The following is a 19,787-nucleotide window of genomic DNA, read 5'->3' as shown; positions in this document are numbered from 1 at the left end:
ATTCTCTTGTTTTTTCCAATGTAAGAACTTGAAACTTTTACGGATTGTAGCTAATGATATGAACTATACATAATTTCACTTTTTACGTTAATTGTTTACGTTATGCTTAATAAATTAACAATAAAGTTTCAAATTTTGAACGCACATATATTTGTTTATATAAATATCGGCGCTTATTCGTGTCAAATTTCAATACGATACGAAATAAAACTTCAACCAAAACTCGAATTCAAAAAATTCGTGTTTTTATCGCAGTCTTAGAAAAACCACCGTTAGAGACGTTTTGTGCTACAATTAACATGAGAGTTTGTTTTGGCGTATTAATTAAACGCTTTTCTTTAGCTCAATCGTTTGGGTCAAATCTTTAGACGTTAATTTGACTGCCTTTTCTTCAATGCAAATGACTGAACATTTGCAGACATATGCATTCGCGGAAACAATACACAAATAGTCAATAATTTTTTTATGTTTATTAATAATTGTTAAAATAAAAAAACGATTTTAACGGAAAATGCTTAAATTCTCTTGTTTTTTACAATGAAGAAACTTGAAACTTTTACAGATTGTAGCTAATTATATGAACTATACATAATTTCACTTTTTACGTTAATTGTTTACGTTATGCTTCATAAATAAACAATAAAGTTTCAAATTTTTTGCCGATTCCTACTACTTTTCATGTTAGTACATCATATGTTTTATACATATTTTAATAAACATGACGATATATGTAATGTTTGAAAAGTGTAGGACTAAAAAGTATAAAATAAAAAAATATGAAAAAAAAAAATTAAGAAACGCTTTTCTTTAGTTACGAGTGACTAAAATTAAAAATATTATAAAAAATCAACTAAGAAGCAAAAAATAAAAAAAATGAAAAAATCTAACACATTTGTTAAAGAAAAGCGTGTGGCGAAAATCGTTTAATCGATGAAGATGCGCCACGCTTTTTTTTGACGAATGTGTTAGATTTTTTCAATTTTTTTTATTTTTTTTCTTTTTAGTTGATTTTTTTATAAATTTTAGTCACTCGTAACTAAAGAAAAGCGTTTCTTAAAAAAATTGTTTTTCATATGTTTTTATTGTTAGTAATTTAGGCTTGTCGATTTCCAAAGCAATTTAATAAAATATATAATTTAATATATTTTAATCACTGGATATACGTTAGAGTTGGCCCTTTTTCAGATTTTGATGTTGGTGTATGTGTTATAGTCAAAGCCCGAATTTAAGGCACTCCTAGGTTTGACTAGGCAATCCTCAGGTCTGACTGACGGTCTTAGTCAAAGCCCGAAATAAATTACAGTTTCGGCCTTTGACTAGTCAAACCTAGGAGAGACTAAGTTGGTCAGGCAAAGGTCGAAATTTAATTTGGGGTTTGACTAGTCAAACCCCGATTAGCTATTTAAATGTCGTAATTTGTTAGATTAGGTTTAATTAAACGTCATTTTTTAATTTTATTGTTTATTATTTTTATATTGTTGTAATTGAGATTAAAAAATTAGTGTTTATTCTCACATATTGAGGCATTATGGCATTTAGAGTTGCTCAATACGTTAGACCTTTTACACTTACATAATTTTGAAGAGCATTTCTTATTGCAGTAGCGTTTTATAAAACCTTGACCTCCAAATTTAGGATCTTTTGTACTAATTTCTCTTAGAGGCAGCTTAACGTCTGGAACATCTTCGAAATTAAGAAATTCTCTTTGAAAAAAAAAGTGTGTGTATTGTTCCGTATTTCGTACCAACTCTATATAAACCGTCAATTGTTTTATCTTGTATAATACCCAAAATATTTCGAGCATCTCCTTTGGTTCTATCTAAGTAAATAAAGGAAAGGCGATTGAAGGTCTTCATACCCAGGCTAATGCTATGAAACAATTAAGTGAAAAAAAATGTCCTCCAATTTCGATCGGAAAAACTGTAACAATACCTATACTTATCCCCAGCTTTGATAGAGCCAAAGGAGATGCTCGAAATATTTTGGGTATCATACAAGATAAAATAATTGACGGTTTATATAGAGTTGATACGAAGTACGGAACAATAAACACACTTTTTTCAAGAAATCAAATAAGAGAATGCAAAGAGAATTTTCTTAATTTCGAAGATGCTCCAGACACTAAGCTACCTCTAAGAGAAATTAGTAGGTACAAAATATTATAAATTTGGAGGATAAGGCTTTATAAAATGCTACTGCAATAAAAAATGCTCTTCAAAATTATGTAAGTGTAAAAGGTCTAACGTATTGTGCAACTCTCTAAATGCCATAATGCCTCGACATGTGAGAATAAACACTAATGTTTTTATTTTAATTACGACAATATAAAAATAATTAACATTAAAATTAAAAAATGAAGTTTTTTTAAACCTAATCTAACAATTAATTATTTATATGGGAAATAAGCCACAATTAAAATTAAAAAAATAATTTTATTAACGTTTCGACGCCCAAATCGGGTGCCGTTGTCAAAATACAAAATATTACTAAAATAAACAAAAGTGTTGTTGCTAAGCAAAAAAATTCTTCTAATAATTTATTTAATCTCACTCATTTATATTGGCAATTCAGACATATATTATACATTTTAAAGTATAGAAGAACGCATATGCGAAGAATACCGCCCTTTTGATTCAGAAGAACAAAACGGATTCAGAGCAGGACGATCCACAATATATAGTATTTTCTGCTTATCCCAAATACTTGAGAAAAGAACACTGAGATCTCGAGAAGTGCATTTACTCTTAGTCGATTTAACAAAAGCATATGACACCGTGCCTGTTGCGAAGTTGTGGAAAGTATTGGAGAAAACCAGTATCAGCGTTACACTAATCGATGCTATTAAAGAGCTTTATAAGAACACAATAGCAAAAGTTAAAATAGGAAAAGAGGTGTCTAATGGTTTTCAGGTAACAAAAGGACTTAAGCAAGGTTGTTGTTTATCTCCCATACTGTTCAACATATATATCGATGAAGCACTCAGGCACTGGAAGAAGAAGTGTAAAGGGATGGGGCTATCTATTGGGGATGAAACGTTATATACGTTGCACTATGCAGATGACCAGGTAGTTATTGCCCAAGACAAAGAAGACCTGGAGTATATGGCTAGAAAACTAATGGAAGAGTACAAAAAATGGGGCCTCGAAGTAAATGTCCAAAAAACACAATATCTTTGCGTAGGAGGAGAAAATAATCCAGATGACCTCGACTTAGAAGATGAAACTATTAAGAAATGTGACCAATGTACATATTTGGGGGTAAAACTGACAAAGACAGGACGAAGTGATGAAGCCATAAAAGACAGAATAACCAAAGGAAAACAAGTTATAGGTGCGTTGAATTCAGTATTATGGCAAAAAAATATAAGACCGGAAACGAAAAAACGAATATATAATACCATATTAAAACCAGTAATCGTCTATGGCTCAGAAGTGTGGCAGTTATCACAAAAACTTAAAGGTAACCTATTGGCAGTTGAAATGGATTTTTGGAGGAGAGCAGCGGGAAAGTCTAGATTAGAACATGTGAAAAATGAGGACATCAGGAGACAAATGAAAGTACAAAGATCAATTATAGAAGACATCGAAAAACAACAACTAATATGGTACGGACATGTTAGACGTATGGGGGAAGAAAGACTACCCAAAAAGATATTAGAATGGGTACCACCAGAGAAAAGAAAACGAGGACGACCACCAACAACATGGATCCAAGGAATCTCAAAAGCAATGTCAGCAAGAAATCTATCTGAAGAAGACTGGCAGAATAGACAGGCTTGGCGAACGGGAACCCAAAGGCGTATTACGCTGTGAACGGGATTTGTATATATAAGTATAGAAGACTTTAAAATGATATTGCCAATATTTATTAGTTGCGTTCCTGGAACGACTTACTGAAAGATAGTTCATTCGATTACATGAAATCAACCCCAACTCAAGAATATCCGTCATAAAAAATTATAGCATGTGATCTGTCTTTAAAAAGACAACCAAATGCAACGACAGTAAAATTCTCGCGTTAGAGACTTCATAGTAAATCACAAGGGAAAACCAGGAAAAACCCTGTGATACTATCCCGACATCGTAAGTATTTGGTCTTACATTAATTTACTCTCAAAAAATAATACCAAATTCTGACTTGTAAGATGTTTAAATTATAAATAATATTAATAATACTAGATATATAAGTAATAGTAAAATATAAAATATGTACTAGCTCGATATTATTGACTTACTAATCTTGGTATTTTCTTTCTATTGACTTCCTTTTTCAGTATGGGTAACCACATCCTACTGCATTCTACCGAGGAATTTGCGACACAATTGGTTTCATTTAGCATAATTAGAGCCGTTTCTTTGATTTTTCTCTTTTTACTATCTGATTCTTTCAGGACGGTACTTGAATCTCTCCACTGAACTCTATGTTCATTATCCCATGCGTGTTGACATATTTGAGATCTCTCAAATTCTCTATTTTTAATATAAGATTGATGTTCACTTATTCTAACGTCTAATGGTCTTGATGTCTCACCTAAATAAAATTGTTCGCATTCACAAGGTATTTTATAAATGCAATTCTTTGTTCTTTCTTGATCATTGTTAGGTTTAGTTTGAGATAGAATAGATCTCAATGTGTTTGTTGTTTTGAATGTTGTTGAAATGTTGAATTTATTTCCTATTGTTTTAAGTTTCTCGGATAGTCCTTTTATATATGGTATTGATATTTTCCTCGTACTATTTCTGGTGAATGTTGTAGGATCCCGTTCTAAGTTGTTCTGTTCCATTCGATCCAATCTTGACAATTCCTTATTTATAAACGATAAAGGATAATCATTTTTTAATAAAACAGATGTTAACAATTGTTTTTCTGCTAAAAAGGAATTTTCGTTAGAACAAGTAATTTTGGCTCTATCATATAAGGATTTAATGATTCCCTTTTTAACGTTGATGTTGTGATTTGACTTGTAATTGAGATATCTGTTGGTGTGTGTTGGTTTTCTATACACTTGAGTCTCATATCCAATATCCTTCTTTGAGATCAAAACATCGAGGAAAGGTAGGCTGTTATTGTATTCCTTTTCCATTGTAAATTTTATTGTCTCTTCTTGATCGTTTATAATATTCAGGAACGTATAGAAACGCTTCAGAACAACACTAATCTAACAAATTACATTTTAATAGCTGATCGGGGTTTGACTAGTCAAACTCCGATTTGATAAAATTAAATTTCGACCTTTGCCTGACCAACTTAGTCTCTCCTAGGTTTGACTAGTCAAAGGCCGAAACTATAATTTATTTCGGACTTTGACTAAGACCGTCAGTCAGACCTGAGGATTACCTAGTCAAACCTAGGAGTGCCTGAAATTCGGGCTTTGACTATAACATATGCACTCTATAAAAATTCTTCGAAAGTTTCAAAATAAAATTTTAAAAATAATATTAAGTGTCTTTAAAATAATATTGAAGTCCCACATGAAAAACTAATCAATATCCTAAAAACATCAGGACTCGTAGATAAGGAGTTAGACAGGGTTGCATACTGTCACCAGCATTATTTAACATACTCTGAAAACATCTTTAGAGATGCCTTGGACGAATCAGAATATGGTATTGCATTAAATGGACAACTTATAAACAATATTAGAAATGCAGACGATGCAGTATTGCTGGCACATAGTGCGCAGGGGCTCCAATGGATGATGGATAATGTTGTAGAAGCATGTAACAAATACGGCCTAAATCTAAATTGTAAGAAGACAAAAATAATGATCGCTAGTAAGAACACCAACATAAACGCCCAAATTACCGTAAACAATACACCCCTAGAAAGAGTACAAAAAATATGCTATCTGGGCTGCAACATTAAGGATACTTGGGATCATAGCTACGAAATGAAAACTCGCATTGAAAAAGCCAGAAGCTCTTTTAACAGCCTTAGGAAGATTCTCTGCAACTTACCTTTTAAGTAACAATATACGCATAAGAATTCTTAGATGTTACGTCTTTACTGTCCTCCTCTACGAAGTAGAAAGCTGGAGTCTTACAAAAGATGCCATAAAACGATTAGAGGCGTTTGAAATGTGGTGCTACCGACGTATGTTGAGGGTCTCATACACCACACAACTAACATAACTATTCTCCAGAGACTAAGAAAAGACAAAGAAATAATTAACACCGTGAAGAATAGAAAGTTGGCTTACTTCGACCACCTTATGCGTAATAATAAATACCGACTTCTACAGTTGATTCTGCAAGGCAAGATTGAGGGCAAGAGAGGCCCTGGACGTAGACGTATATCCTGGCTGGCCAATCTTAGGAAGTGGACTGGTCTAACGTCAACTGGTCTATTTCGAGCTGATGTGAATAGAATAAGATGGGTCAATGTGGTCGCCAACATCTCCAGAAGATAAGCACCTTTAGAGGAAGATTAGGCGTCAAACTCAATAATAAGAAACAAGGTTCATTAATAGTTATTTAACCAACAAGTGTATTAATAAGGGCGATTAACAATTGAGATATTTTAACGCTCTGAGGTAATAAAAGCCATACAATCATCAAAAGATGGCAGAGCGACTGGTCTTGCTGAAATTCTAACTAAAATATACAAGCTTATAAATGATAGCAATGTTTTAGAGGCTATAACTTCGTTTTTCAATACCATTTATACCAGCGGACAACTTCCTAATGGGTGGTCTAATTCACTGTTTATAGCTCTACCTAAGAAGACAGCAGCAAAAACCTTTGCTGATTATAGAACCATCAGTTTGTTAAACCATTTATTGAAAATTTTTCTGAAGGTAATACATGGTCGTCTCTACAATAAATGCGAGGAATACCTGGATGACACACAGTTTGGTTTCCGTAACGGGTTTGGAACGAGAGAGGCATTGTTTGGAATGAACGTACTTGCTCAAAGATGTCGATATATATCTGTAGACATATACTGTTATTTTATTGACTTCCAAAAGGTATTTGATCGTATTAAGCACTCTATATTGATCGAAGCTCTAAAAGACATAGGCTTGGACAGCAGAGATGTTCGAATAATTGCACATTTATATTGGAATCAAACAACATCAGCTTTAGTAGATGGTGTGGAATCACAGGCTCTTAATATTAAAAGAGGAGTACGGCAGGGATGCCTCTTGTCACCAATGCTTTTCAACGTTTACTCCGAAAGAATTTTCAGAAAAGCTCTTTCTGAAAAACAAGAAGGAATACTTGTGAACGGTGAAGTCATCAATAATTTGCGATATGCGGACGATACAGTACTCCTAGCTTCTAGTCAAGAAGATCTGCAGTCTGCAAACACTACTTGATAGTGTCGTTGAGAGTTGTAGGGAGGCAGGTCTGGATCTGAACATACGGAAAACCAAAATACTCGTAATAAGTAAACAGCAGCAAATAAAACCGGCTATATATGTAAATAATACCAAGCTTGAGCAAGTTGATAAAATCGTTTACCTTGGACAGCAACTAAATTGTAACGCAGAAAGTCACGGCGAAATTAGATCTAGGATAGAGCAGGCTAGAGCCGCTTTTAGAAGGATGTCCAAGGTGTTATGTAACAGAGACCTAAAATTGGCATTGAGGATGCGCCTACTTCGCTGCTACGTGTTCTCGGTCTTACTTTATGGTGTCGAGTCTTGGACTGTGAATAAAATCGATCTAAGTCGAGCCTTGAGGCTTTCGAAATGTGGTGCTATAGAAGAATTTTAAAAGTTTCCGGGGTGAAGAAGATTCGAAACTCCACAATACTAGAACGTCTCAGCAAGACTACTGAAATCATAAAAAGCATCAAGCAGAGAAAACTGGAGTACTTCGGACATGTAATGAGAGGTCCCAAATATAGGTTGCTACAAAATATTATGCAAGGAAAAATAGCAGGCAAACGCGGTCCAGGACGAAGAAGAACCTCATGGTTGAAGAAATTGCGAGATTGGTATGATGTTGACACAAGCATGCTATTTACGGTGGCAGTGAATAAAATTAGGATAGCTATGATGGTAACCAACGTTCTGAAAGGACATGATACATGAAGAAGAAGAATGACAGATAGTACTAACAGCGGCTACTTGATTTTAAATTTTTTAGTGGGAATATAAATAGGTATATGTTAGGTTGCCTAAACCACAGGTCACTGTCAATCACAGAGCGTTTAATTAATTTATGCAAGCAATGTATGTTGTGTTGCCTATAATGAAATCGTTCATTAATAGAAAATCATTCATTAATAGGGGTCATTAATCAATGATTTTGAGGGTGTTAAAATTGATCATAAATGGATCATTGATTAATTACCCCTATTAATGAATGATTTTCTATTAATGAACGATTTCATTATAGGCAACACAACATACATTGCTTGCATAAATTAATTAAACGCTCTGTGATTGGCAGTGACCTGTGGTGTAGGCAACCAAACATATACCTATTTATTGTTGTTTGTTTGGGTTTATATGACTGCGGACACTAAATCCATTCGCCAATTTTACTATTTTTTATTTTATTAGTCATTTTTTCGTATCTTATCATAAAACTAATACTAATATAATAAACAATTCTACTAATAAATAATTATTTTTGTATTTTTTTTTTAATAATTTTATATATATATATATATATATATATATATATATATATATATATATATATATTTATTAATTTTTTTCCAAATGATGTTCTCAGAGTTCCACAGCAAAAACTGCAACATTCTTCTTTAGCCCTCTACTTCATTCGAAAGCTATTTTACTATCAATCAGAAAAATACTTTTATCAATCAGAAACTATATAACGGATAAACCTTGGTTTTCTAAAATGGAGTCGACAAAAGATATGATAAGAACCATATGCAGAATGAGATTTGACCACTGTCTTACTCCATCATATTTATTTAAAATTAATATAGCTGATAGTCCACAATGTATTTGTGGACAGTTGGGCAATCTACAACACAAAATTTTGACCTGTTCTCTTATCTCTAATAAAGTTAATATGTTTTTAAATTCACTGTATTCTTTGACTGATGTCCACCATCCCATTAATTTAAATTATTTATTAACATTAGAAAATAATGAGTTGGTATACCGACTATTGTATAAACATATTTTAGATATTAAGCTTAAATTGTAATTGTAAAATATAGAGTAAGTATTTCTTGTAAATTGTTATATGTTAAAAGAAAAAGAAAAGAAAAGAAAAAAAAAAAAAGAAAAGAAATATAAAAAAAAATAATAAAATAAAAATAAAAAAAAAAATAAAAAAAAAAATAAAAAAAAAAAAATAAAAAAAAAAAATAATAAAAAAAAAGAAAGAAAAAATATAAAAAAGATATATAAAAAAAAATATACCTATTTATATTCCCGCTGTTAGTACTATCTGTCATTGTATGTCATTATATATTTACTTTATTGTTTAAAATTCTGTGTATTTGAAAAATCAAAAGATTTTTCAGAAAAATCTCGAATATCTCGATTAAAATATCTCAATTGTTAATCGCCCTTATTAATACACTTGTTGGTTAAATAACTATTAACACATACTTAGTAGTAGTAATAAACACATATTTATTATGACTCATTTCAAGAAATAATTCATATTTCAGAAGATAAGTAACGACTTAAAAATTGGTTAGTGAAAAAAGGCGGAGAGCAAACAGAACTAGAAATGCAGAAGTAACAAGAGGAGCAAAACAACTAAACAGGTAACTGAGAAAACAGCTGTAGGAACACAGGAGCGTTCGTTCCTATGCCTCTGTTCTTAAAACTACTAGGATGAGTTCATTTAACATTTATGTTCAAACAAGACGGATACCTATAAAGAAATGAAAAGAAACCTATTTCACCATTACACGGAGAAAATGGGATAGTATGAACGACATAAGAAAAAAAAAAGACAATTCGGACTAAACTACCATCAAGATGAAAATTTAGATTTCATAGAAGTAGAAGAACGTAACCACAGAAAATTATCAAGAAACCGCAAAGAAATAGAAATAACTCACACCTTCGCAGAAGAAGTCAAAAGAATAACTAAATATCTAAAAGCAAAAAAGCACCAGGACCAGGTGATTTCGCCAACAGAGCACTAAAAGATTTGCAGATGAAACCAATCGTATACATAGCCAGATCATAAATGCAATCCTCACCCTAAGATTTCATAACAAATGGAAAGAATCACAACTCATAATGTTACAGAAAGCAGGAAAAAATGGAACATTCCCTCAAAACTACGGACCAATCAGCTTACTACCATTAATAAGCAAGGTTGCAGCTAGGACAATATTAGCGAGGTTTAAAGAAGAGTCTGAAAGAATAGATGCAATTCCAGAAGCACGCACAATTTTGTTTCAGGACTGAATACTGAGCGAGCTACAAGTGCTAAGATTGAGCGAATACATCACAAAGGGATTTAGAAATAATATCTATACCCAATAGAAATTTCAGGGTTCAATTAGTACACTTTCTGTCTGAAGTCAGAATTATTGAGGCTGGAGTATTGCTGCCTGAGAGGATTACTGTCACTCTTTCTGTATACCACATAGGTACCCCGCAGATATATCTACCAACCTCCCCGTAAATCATTCTGTCGATATGTCGATGACATATCAGCGAGAAGATTGGATCCAAACCTAGCAAGAAGATGCTTATAACATGTGCTAAATTAATTGAAGTACAGGTGTATTCAATGGAAAGTCGCCGTAAAATCAGACAGGTCACAGGCAGTCCAAAAAAGGCATGTTCCAAAAAAAAATTCGGAAGCGCAGACCGTTAAGTAAAAATGTTTAATACACAGATAAAATAATTTAATCAGGCAAAATACAGGGTGATTGATTAGTGGGGTAATTAAAGCTCAATAGATCCGCTATATGTAGTAATAGATAGCAATAAAAGTTAAATCAAAAATTGTAGACAACTTTGAGATTCATATTACAAAATTAGTTAGAAAGTTACAGGATGTTTGATAACATAGTGGCAGACCAAACTAAATGGATCGCCCTGTATTTTATTTTATATTCGAAATCTCCTTAACTGTCCCATTACAAAAATATAAAGGTTTGCTATGTTATATAGGGTATGTACAAAATTATAACCAATTTTATATGAAAATCGTAACAAGTTCAACTCCCTGTATAAATAAAAATAAAAACAACAGCAATGGATTATTGATGCCATATTTATTATTTATTGTCAATATTTTCAAAAATGATTGATATTGCTAATTTTCTTTAAATCGAATACAGGGTGAGTCAAAACGCAAGTATATTATTTTCTCAGTAATTTTAAAAGGAACACCCTGTATATTATATCACTATCGAAAAGTACCGTTACCGTACTTTAATTTTTATATAACATTCCCTGTGTCTAATTTTATTAGTTTTCGAGATATTTTCATTTTTCATCAAATTAATTCGGTGTCTAAATCTTTCTAAACTTTAAGTAAGCCATGACTGAATTGTTTAAAACTGACAATTGACGATTACTTATTATCAGTCCGGTAGTCAATGTAACAATGTAGCAAATAATGAAAGAAAAATAATTTATTAGTAATAAATTTTCCAAAAAAAAACAGAACTACAACATACAACATTTTTGATCAAATTAAAAAACTACTTCTGTGTGTAAATGTAACAAATAAAGAAAGAAAAATAATTTATTAGTTATAAATTTTACAAAAAAGAAAACACAAACACAAAATACAACATTTTGTGGAAACAATTAAAAACTACTGTTGTATGTAAATGTAATAATGTAACAAATAAAGAACGAAAAATGATTTATCAGTAAAATATTTTACAAAAAAAAATCATGAACACAAAATACAACATTTTTAAAAAATTTAAAAGCTACTTTTAATAAAATATTTTAAATATTTAATTACGTAAGTTGTTCAAATCGACCTCTTAACACATTTATGCATGCCTAAAAACTGTCATTGAATGAGTTACTTACACTACGAAGCATTTGTAAATTAACACTTCGAAATACACTTTGCATTCTATTTTTTATCTCATCCCTTGTTGTTGGGGGTATTTTATAACCTTCATTCTTAACGTAACCCCAAAAAAATCAGTCCAGTCTATTAAATTCTGGCGATCTGGATGGCCAAGCTACTGGTCCATTGAAAAATGAAAATATCTCGAAAACTAATAAATTTAGACGTAGGGAATGTTGCATATAAATTAAAATACGGTAATGGTACTTTTCAAAAGTGATATAAAATTCTGGGTGTTCCATTTAAAATTATTGAGAAAATAATGTACTTGCGTTTTGAATCACCCTTTATTCGATATAAAGAAAATTAGCAATATCAATCATTTTTAAAAATTTTGACAATAAATAAAAAATATGGCATCAATGAACCATTGCTGCTGTGCTTATTTTTAATTATACAGGGAGTTGAACTTGTTACGATTTTCATATAAAATTGGTTATAATTTTGTAAACATAACAAACCTTTATATTTTTGTGATGGATAAGTTAGCAGGATTTCGAATATAAAATAAAATACCGGGTGTTCCATTAAAAAAAACATAAGTTTGGTCTGCCATTAGGTTATCGAACACCCTGTAACATTCTAACTAATTTTGTAATATAAATCTCAAATTTCTCTAAGTTTTTTTATTAACTTTTATTGCTATCTATTACTGTAGCGGATCTATTCAGCTTTACCCCACTAATCAATCACCCTGTGTATAGGAGTCTTAATGGACAAAAGAATGACATACACACCGTATATCAACAGCGCTATTACTAAAAACTGGATATTAAGAAGTACGCTAAGATCTCTTATTGGAAAAAATAGTGAGTTGGCCCTGAAAACGTGTTAAGAATGGCACACAACGTTATAATACTAGCTATAACATATGGATCAGTAGCTTGGGACTAAACCTGTAAAACCAACAGAAAGAAGATCCAAATAGCCCAAAATCATATTGTAAGGAAGCCTGTGAATAACCCCACATAAATATGCGAAAGGTTCGTATTCAGAGAAACCAAAGAGATAAGAATCCTAAATATAGTGAAAAAGCGTATGGAATCTTCAACTAACTAAGAAATTATTTAAATGTAAGTCTAAGTAACTTAAAGAACTACGAAAAGAACTGATGAGAAATCACATGACAACCCAGATACTAACTAATACGGTATCAACCTGAAGAGTGACGAGAGAATCATTAAGAGGTAGTCACATGGTAAGAAACAGGACTCAACGGGTTGGCAAATAGACCTAAAATAGGTTATTAATAAAATAGGATAGGTAAGTTAAAAAAAGGGAAAAATTCCAAAAAAAAAGAAAAATGGGAAAAATCCAAAAACACATACACGAGGCAAATGAAGGCACTATACACCTGGAAAGGTAAGCCACAATCCCTAGGTGGGTGGTACTACTTCACACCATTTAATCAACCTTTTCTGAGTTTTAGGTTATTCAAAGGAAGACATGAATTTTTTCCACAGATACCCCAGGTAGAGCTACCGCGATTCCTGAGGATTGACCCCGTACATCGTAAGGCACGGGCTTGGTGGTCAGACTCTCCGGACGATCGGCTGGTGAGGTAGACAAACATCGTTTGCTTAGTCGGCAGCCAATCTTCTGGCACACATAAAAAACACAAAAACACACAGAAACTGTCAGAAACTCCAATGCAGAAAGCCAGTGTTTAATATATATAGCTGTGTAACAGCGTAGCAAGGGGCTGCGTGCTAGACATGACATGGCTAACTTCAAGCCAGTCAACATGGTTGTCACTTGTATGATTTATTGTATGTAAGATGTTTAGTAAGTTTTATAAAAATATATAAGTTTACTCAATACTATGATTGTTTGACTTATAACCCATTAAATAAAGTAGTTTAAACATGGCGCAGTCAAACAGCTAGTTGGGTTACAGTTTACAGTCGAAAAGCTAAATTTATAGCAACTTGTACACGAGGTACCATACATAACCTACAATGGCAGTGATGGGAATAAATGTAAAATTACCACCAGATTTTGACCTGCAGGATCAAAATGCTGCAAGCGAATGGAAGTTCTGGAAGACTAGTTTCGAAGATTATTTACTAGCAACGGGACAAGACCAGTCAGCAGATAAAATGAAAATGTCAATTTTAAGAAATATAATTGGGGCTGAGTCTGCCAAAATTATGTCCACATTCGAGATCCCAGAAGCCGAAAATAACAAGTATGACTTGATGATATCACTAATCGATAAGTATGTTAATCCAAGGATGAATGAATCATTTGAAAGATACAATTTTATCATGAGGGTCCAGAAAGAAGGAGAGTCGTTTGAGCAGTTTCTTACTAGTTGTAGACATTTGATTCGAACATGTAATTATAATGAAATTGATCCAGAACAAACAGCCGAAGATAAAGCTCTGAGAGACAAAATATTAATGGGCATCAGAGATCCAGTTACTAGAGAAGCTCTATTGAGAGTGGACAAACTTACCCTACAAAAAGCCATCGAATTTTGTAGAACTAGTGAACAAAGTAAGAACCAAAATTTGAAATTTCATACCGAAAGAAAAGATGTAGACATAGGAGAAGTTCGTAAAGATAGGTACCAGGGCCATAGAAATTATAATAACTCTAGAAGTAAAGCGAATACCAATGAAAAATTCAAGTGTAAAAGATGTCAATCAACTCATGGGGCCAGAGAATGTCCAGCGTATGGAAAGAAATGTAAGAAATGTGGGCTTTTAAACCATTTTGCAAAGTCGTGTAGAGTGAAGAATATTGATGTCATAGATGAAGATAGCAGTGATGGATCAGCTGATAGTTTTGTAGGAAATGTCAATAAAGTATACCAAAATGTAAGTAGTCAAAATATTTGGGATGAAATTATAGAAATTGAAAACAAGAGAATTAAAGTAAAACTTGACACAGGTGCAGATGTAAGTATAATTCCATTAAAAATTTTTAAGAAAATTGATAAACAATTTAAAATTAGGGATAATCATTATGTACTGAAAGGGTTTGAGGGTACTCAGGCTAAAACAATGGGTGTCGTAAATTTATTTTGTAAACATAAAAATAAGTATGTTTACGAGGATTTTACAATTATTAATGGGGCAACTCGAGTTCTTTTAAGTGGTAAATTATGTATTGATTTGGGGTTAGTTAAACGAATCAACAATATTGAGAGTTGTGGTACTTTAGAATTAGCAGAAAGGGATAAATTTATAAACCTTAACCCTGAAGTTTTTAGAGGTCATGGTAAATTTTGTGGTAAACATAGGAATCACTTTGTAAACTTGAAAAACCAAATAGTAAAGTAGAATTACAAAGAATTTTGGGCGCATTTAATTACGTTAGACGGTACATTCCGAACATGGCTGAACATATTCAACCTCTTTGTCAATTACTTAAAAATAATGTAGAATGGGTGTGGCTCCCGTCACATCAAAAATGTTTTGATAATTTAAAGAACATAATTTGTAAATCACCAGCGTTAGTCCCTTATGATCCTAATCAAAAAATTATTTTACAATGTGATGCATCTAAAAATGGTTTAGGTGTTTGTATGTTCCAGAAATATGATTCTATTTTAAAATTAGTAGCTTGTGCATCACGAAATATGAATGATAGTGAAATAAATTATAGTCAGACTGAGAAGGAACTATTGGCAATTTATTATGCTACTCAAAAATTTCACAATTTTATTTATAATTTTGATGTTGACGTTCAATCAGATCACAAACCTATAATCTCCATTATGAAGAAGCCAATTTCCAAAATTGGATCAGTTAGACTCCAACGTTTAAGGCTTAAACTTCTCAAGTACAGATTAAATGTATATTTTGTTCCTGGGAAAGACATACATTTTGCTGATATGCTATCTAGGTCCAGTTTAAATATAGAGACACATGACCCAGAAATGTTTGAAATGGTCCACTCAGTGAGTAAACATTTACCTATGAGCCAGGAAAAGCAATCTGAGTTAAGACTAGCTACTAGCCAGGATGAGGCATTAGCAGTAATTTTTGATTTTTATTATAATGGGTGGCCAAAAGAAAAAAATGTTCCTCAAGTGTGTAAAAAGTACTATGGTATAAGAGATTCACTGTATTTTGAAGCTGGCATCGCATTTATTGATGACAAAATAATTATTCCGAAAAAACTTAGGCTTGACATGATAAAATTGCTTCACAAAGGCCATATAGGAGTCAGTAAAACTATAAACAAAGCCAGGAGTATATATTATTGGCCAGGACTTAATGATGATGTGACAAACTATATAAAAAAATGCAGGATATGTGAGAAATACAGACCAAATAATTTTAAAGAACCAATGATGCCTCATGACATTCCCAGACTAAGATTCAATAAAGTTGGTACAGACATTTTAGAGTATGGTTCAAAAGCATATTTAGTAATTGTAGACTATTTTTCGCATTGGTTGGACATTTCAATATTAAAAGATAAAACCTCCAGTTCAGTAATCAACTCATTTCAAGATACTTTTAGTAGATTTGGATATCCAGAAATTTTAATTGCAGATAATCTACCATTTACTTCGGTAAAATGTAAAAATTATTATAGAGAAAAAGACATTACAATTATGACATGCACTCCACATTACCACCAGAGTAATGGACTTGCAGAAAAAGCAGTCAATATAAGCAAACAAATTTTAAGAAAGAGTAATGAGGAAAATGTTGATTTTAGAGATTTGGTGATGGAATATAATAATACCTGCATAATAAATCTTGATGCATCTCCAGCTCAAATTTTACAGAGCAGGATCCTGAGAGGACAATTACCAACTACAGCTAATAAATTAGAACCTACAATCCAGAAACAAGTATATAAGAATTTATGCAAAGAAAAAGAGAAATTACAAGTACGTTATGATAAGACAGCACGAAGAAAACCAGTAGAGTTTAGAAAGGGAGATAGGGTAGTAATAAGAAGTTCAAAAGATAATTATTGGCGTAAAGCAATTGTGTTAGAAAAGGCCAATGAACCTAGATCATATTGGGTGAAAAAAGAAGATAACAATAAAATTATTAGACGGAATTCACACCAAATGAAACATTCATACACCACAACACTTGAAAAAGAACTCATTTTAGAACCCGAGTTGTACCCTGATATTCAGTCACAAAGTGTTCATAAAGATACCACTCACATTAACGTAAATGATAGTGTTAATAAAACCATTAGTTGCCCAAGCCCAAATGTAAAATCAGTACCTACATTGAGTCATAAAGTCAACCCAAATATTGAGACTTCTAACAGTTATAAGACGAGAGTTGGTCGTAATATAAAGACCCCTTATAGATATCGATCTTAGGGGGAAGGTGTTTAATATATATAGCTGTGTAACAGCGTAGCAAGGGGCTGCGTGCTAGACATGACATGGCTAACTTCAAGCCAGTCAACATGGTTGTCACTTGTATGATTTATTGTATGTAAGATGTTTAGTAAGTTTTATAAAAATATATAAGTTTACTCAATACTATGATTGTTTGACTTATAACCCATTAAATAAAGTAGTTTAAACAGCCAGTAACCATGGCCAAAAACCAAAGTCACTGGCTCACCGGATGGACACAGATTTGGATGAGAGAGAATTCTAGAGGTTTCACAAAAAAGAGGAAAACCAGGGAGAAAGGCGTATGAAGCTACCCATAACTTGGATGCCCCATTTCCCAGGGTATCCAAAATCAAAAACAAGTAAAGCTTTCCCAACGTTATGTCTGCGCTTGGGGTCGAGTGGAGGTAGCTTGGGGAGTCAAGGAAGTGTCGTCTCTCTGATCTTCGGACATAAGAAAAACTTATTCCGGAACTCTCACGTCCCCTGCATCTGGGATTTACTTTGTTGTGTGTCTGTGTGTGTCGTATGTATTTCAAGAAATGCGCAGAAAACAGCTTGTCTTATACTTATTTAATGTACATTGTTCCTTCGCACCGTTTTTGTTTTAAAATATTTTCCATATTGTTTTTTTAAATAGACATTTTTTTCGAAGTCTTATCATGGATGTTATAATATATGAACGAATACTTATACAGTGTGACAAACCCAAATGAAATAAATTCATTATTTCGTAAACCGTCGACTCTAAGGAAAAATCCCGAAACAGGTCGATTTTTATTTTTAAATTATGATTTTTGGCATATATATGACGTCATCCATCTAGGCGTGATGACGTAATCGATGCTTTTTTTAATGAGAATAGCGTCTCATGCGTCCTCGGTGGAGCTATGCAGTCACAACTCTGAAACAAAATCGACAAACCCTGCCTATTTAAGGGAAAACATCACAATGCAATGAATTCACCTTTTGAGACGCAAATCAGCGACATCTCTCGTAATACGAGGAAGACGAAAAAACTCCAGATGCAAAGGTTGCTACTTTTATACAATTAGAATAATTGAAATAAAAATAATAAACAATTATTTAAATCCAAGACTTTTTCGTTAAGAAACTGCTTTCTGGCTGCATGCCGTATCTCCAGCTTTTACAATATATAAGCACAAGAGACGACGAATATAGAAGAAGGCAAATAAAGGACACTTAGGCCACGTATCCACCCTCTTTTCGTCTAGGAAAAGGACCGAAAGAATCAGGTACTCAAATCTGAGTAAGATGAAAAAGATAAAGGCAGTTTTTGTTTTCATTTGATTCAGAGTTGGACCACCATCTCCAGATAGCTATTTCTGCATCTCATGCGTCCTCGGTGGAGCTATGCAGTCACAACTCTGAAACAAATTATTAACATAATTATTTATACAGGGTTTCCAAAAAAAAATGTTTGAATTAAATTTATTTACACGAAAAGAATAATACATGTAATTTATTTAAGTAATTCAAAATACATTTTACTGCTGTCAAATAACAAAAAGAAAAAATAAATATTTGAAAAATAAACATTGCTTTTCGCTTAAATTCAATGTTCATGCTGCCACCCACCTGCCTCTTGGCAATTTAAATATTTAATTTATGCGAAAAGCAATGTTTATTTGTGAAATAAACATTTTTTTCTGATTTCTGAAAGCAGTAAAATGTATTTTGAATTAAATAAATTACATACATTCTTTTTTCTGTGTCAATTAATGTTACTGTTTGTATTACTGAATAGAGAATTAAATAATCTTTAAATGAGCTAGCACATGACCCCTATTTTCATTTAAGAAAAACATCGATTAGATGGATGACATCACTTGTATAAAATATTTGTCAAAAAGTCATAATTTAAAAATACAAATCGACCTGTTTACTGATTTTTCATTAAACTCGCCGGTTTACGAAATAATGAATTTCCATTTAGCTTTGTCACACTGTATAAAATTATTATAATTTTTTTTCATTGACTTTAAAAGCCCATCCTATAAAAAGAACTATTAAATCACCAGTTAACTTTATTTTGGAAAAAACCTAAATTATCCACACAACTAACAATATACTTTTTTATATTTGATATACGATCATATAAAAGAAATGACTAAAACTTAGGCGTTTCGGTCATTTGTTTGCATACTTACCTCCAAAGTCTATGGAAATAAAGAGAAAGAACTGGAAGGGATTTGTTCTCCTTTAAATAATAAAACTTAAGTATTCCCAGAGACATCAGCATTCCACTCATCGTCAAAAAGCTGTCGACAGCAAATGGTCCAGAAATAACGAAACTGGTGTAAATCTCTCGTCTCCACTGCAAAATAAATCTTATTATTTTTCTTTATTTAACAGATCTTTTTCTGACGTCTCAGTTTTTTAAATATTTGTAATTGGCCACATCTCGGGTGCAAAAAAATCGATCCACTGAAAATTTGGTCATTTTT

The 19,787-nt window shown here is 32.3% G+C and overlaps 1 protein-coding gene across 1 annotated transcript in view; it reads right to left on the bottom strand.

Annotated features, from left to right (window-relative positions):
• LOC114327472 (nose resistant to fluoxetine protein 6-like) overlaps positions 1-19,787 on the bottom strand; it is a 107,561-nt gene that overhangs the window by 33,889 nt on the left and 53,885 nt on the right. The window contains exon 6 of the mRNA XM_028276108.2: positions 19,491-19,657. Within this exon, the coding sequence (XP_028131909.2) occupies positions 19,491-19,657 (167 nt within the window). The remainder of the gene's footprint in view (positions 1-19,490; positions 19,658-19,787) is intronic.

Source organism: Diabrotica virgifera, chromosome 1 (assembly GCF_917563875.1).
Source record: "Diabrotica virgifera virgifera chromosome 1, PGI_DIABVI_V3a".
Classification (NCBI taxonomy): Eukaryota; Metazoa; Arthropoda; class Insecta; order Coleoptera; family Chrysomelidae; genus Diabrotica; species Diabrotica virgifera.
Note: the sequence above shows the minus strand (reverse complement) of the source record. Positions and strands in the feature narration are given on the sequence as shown.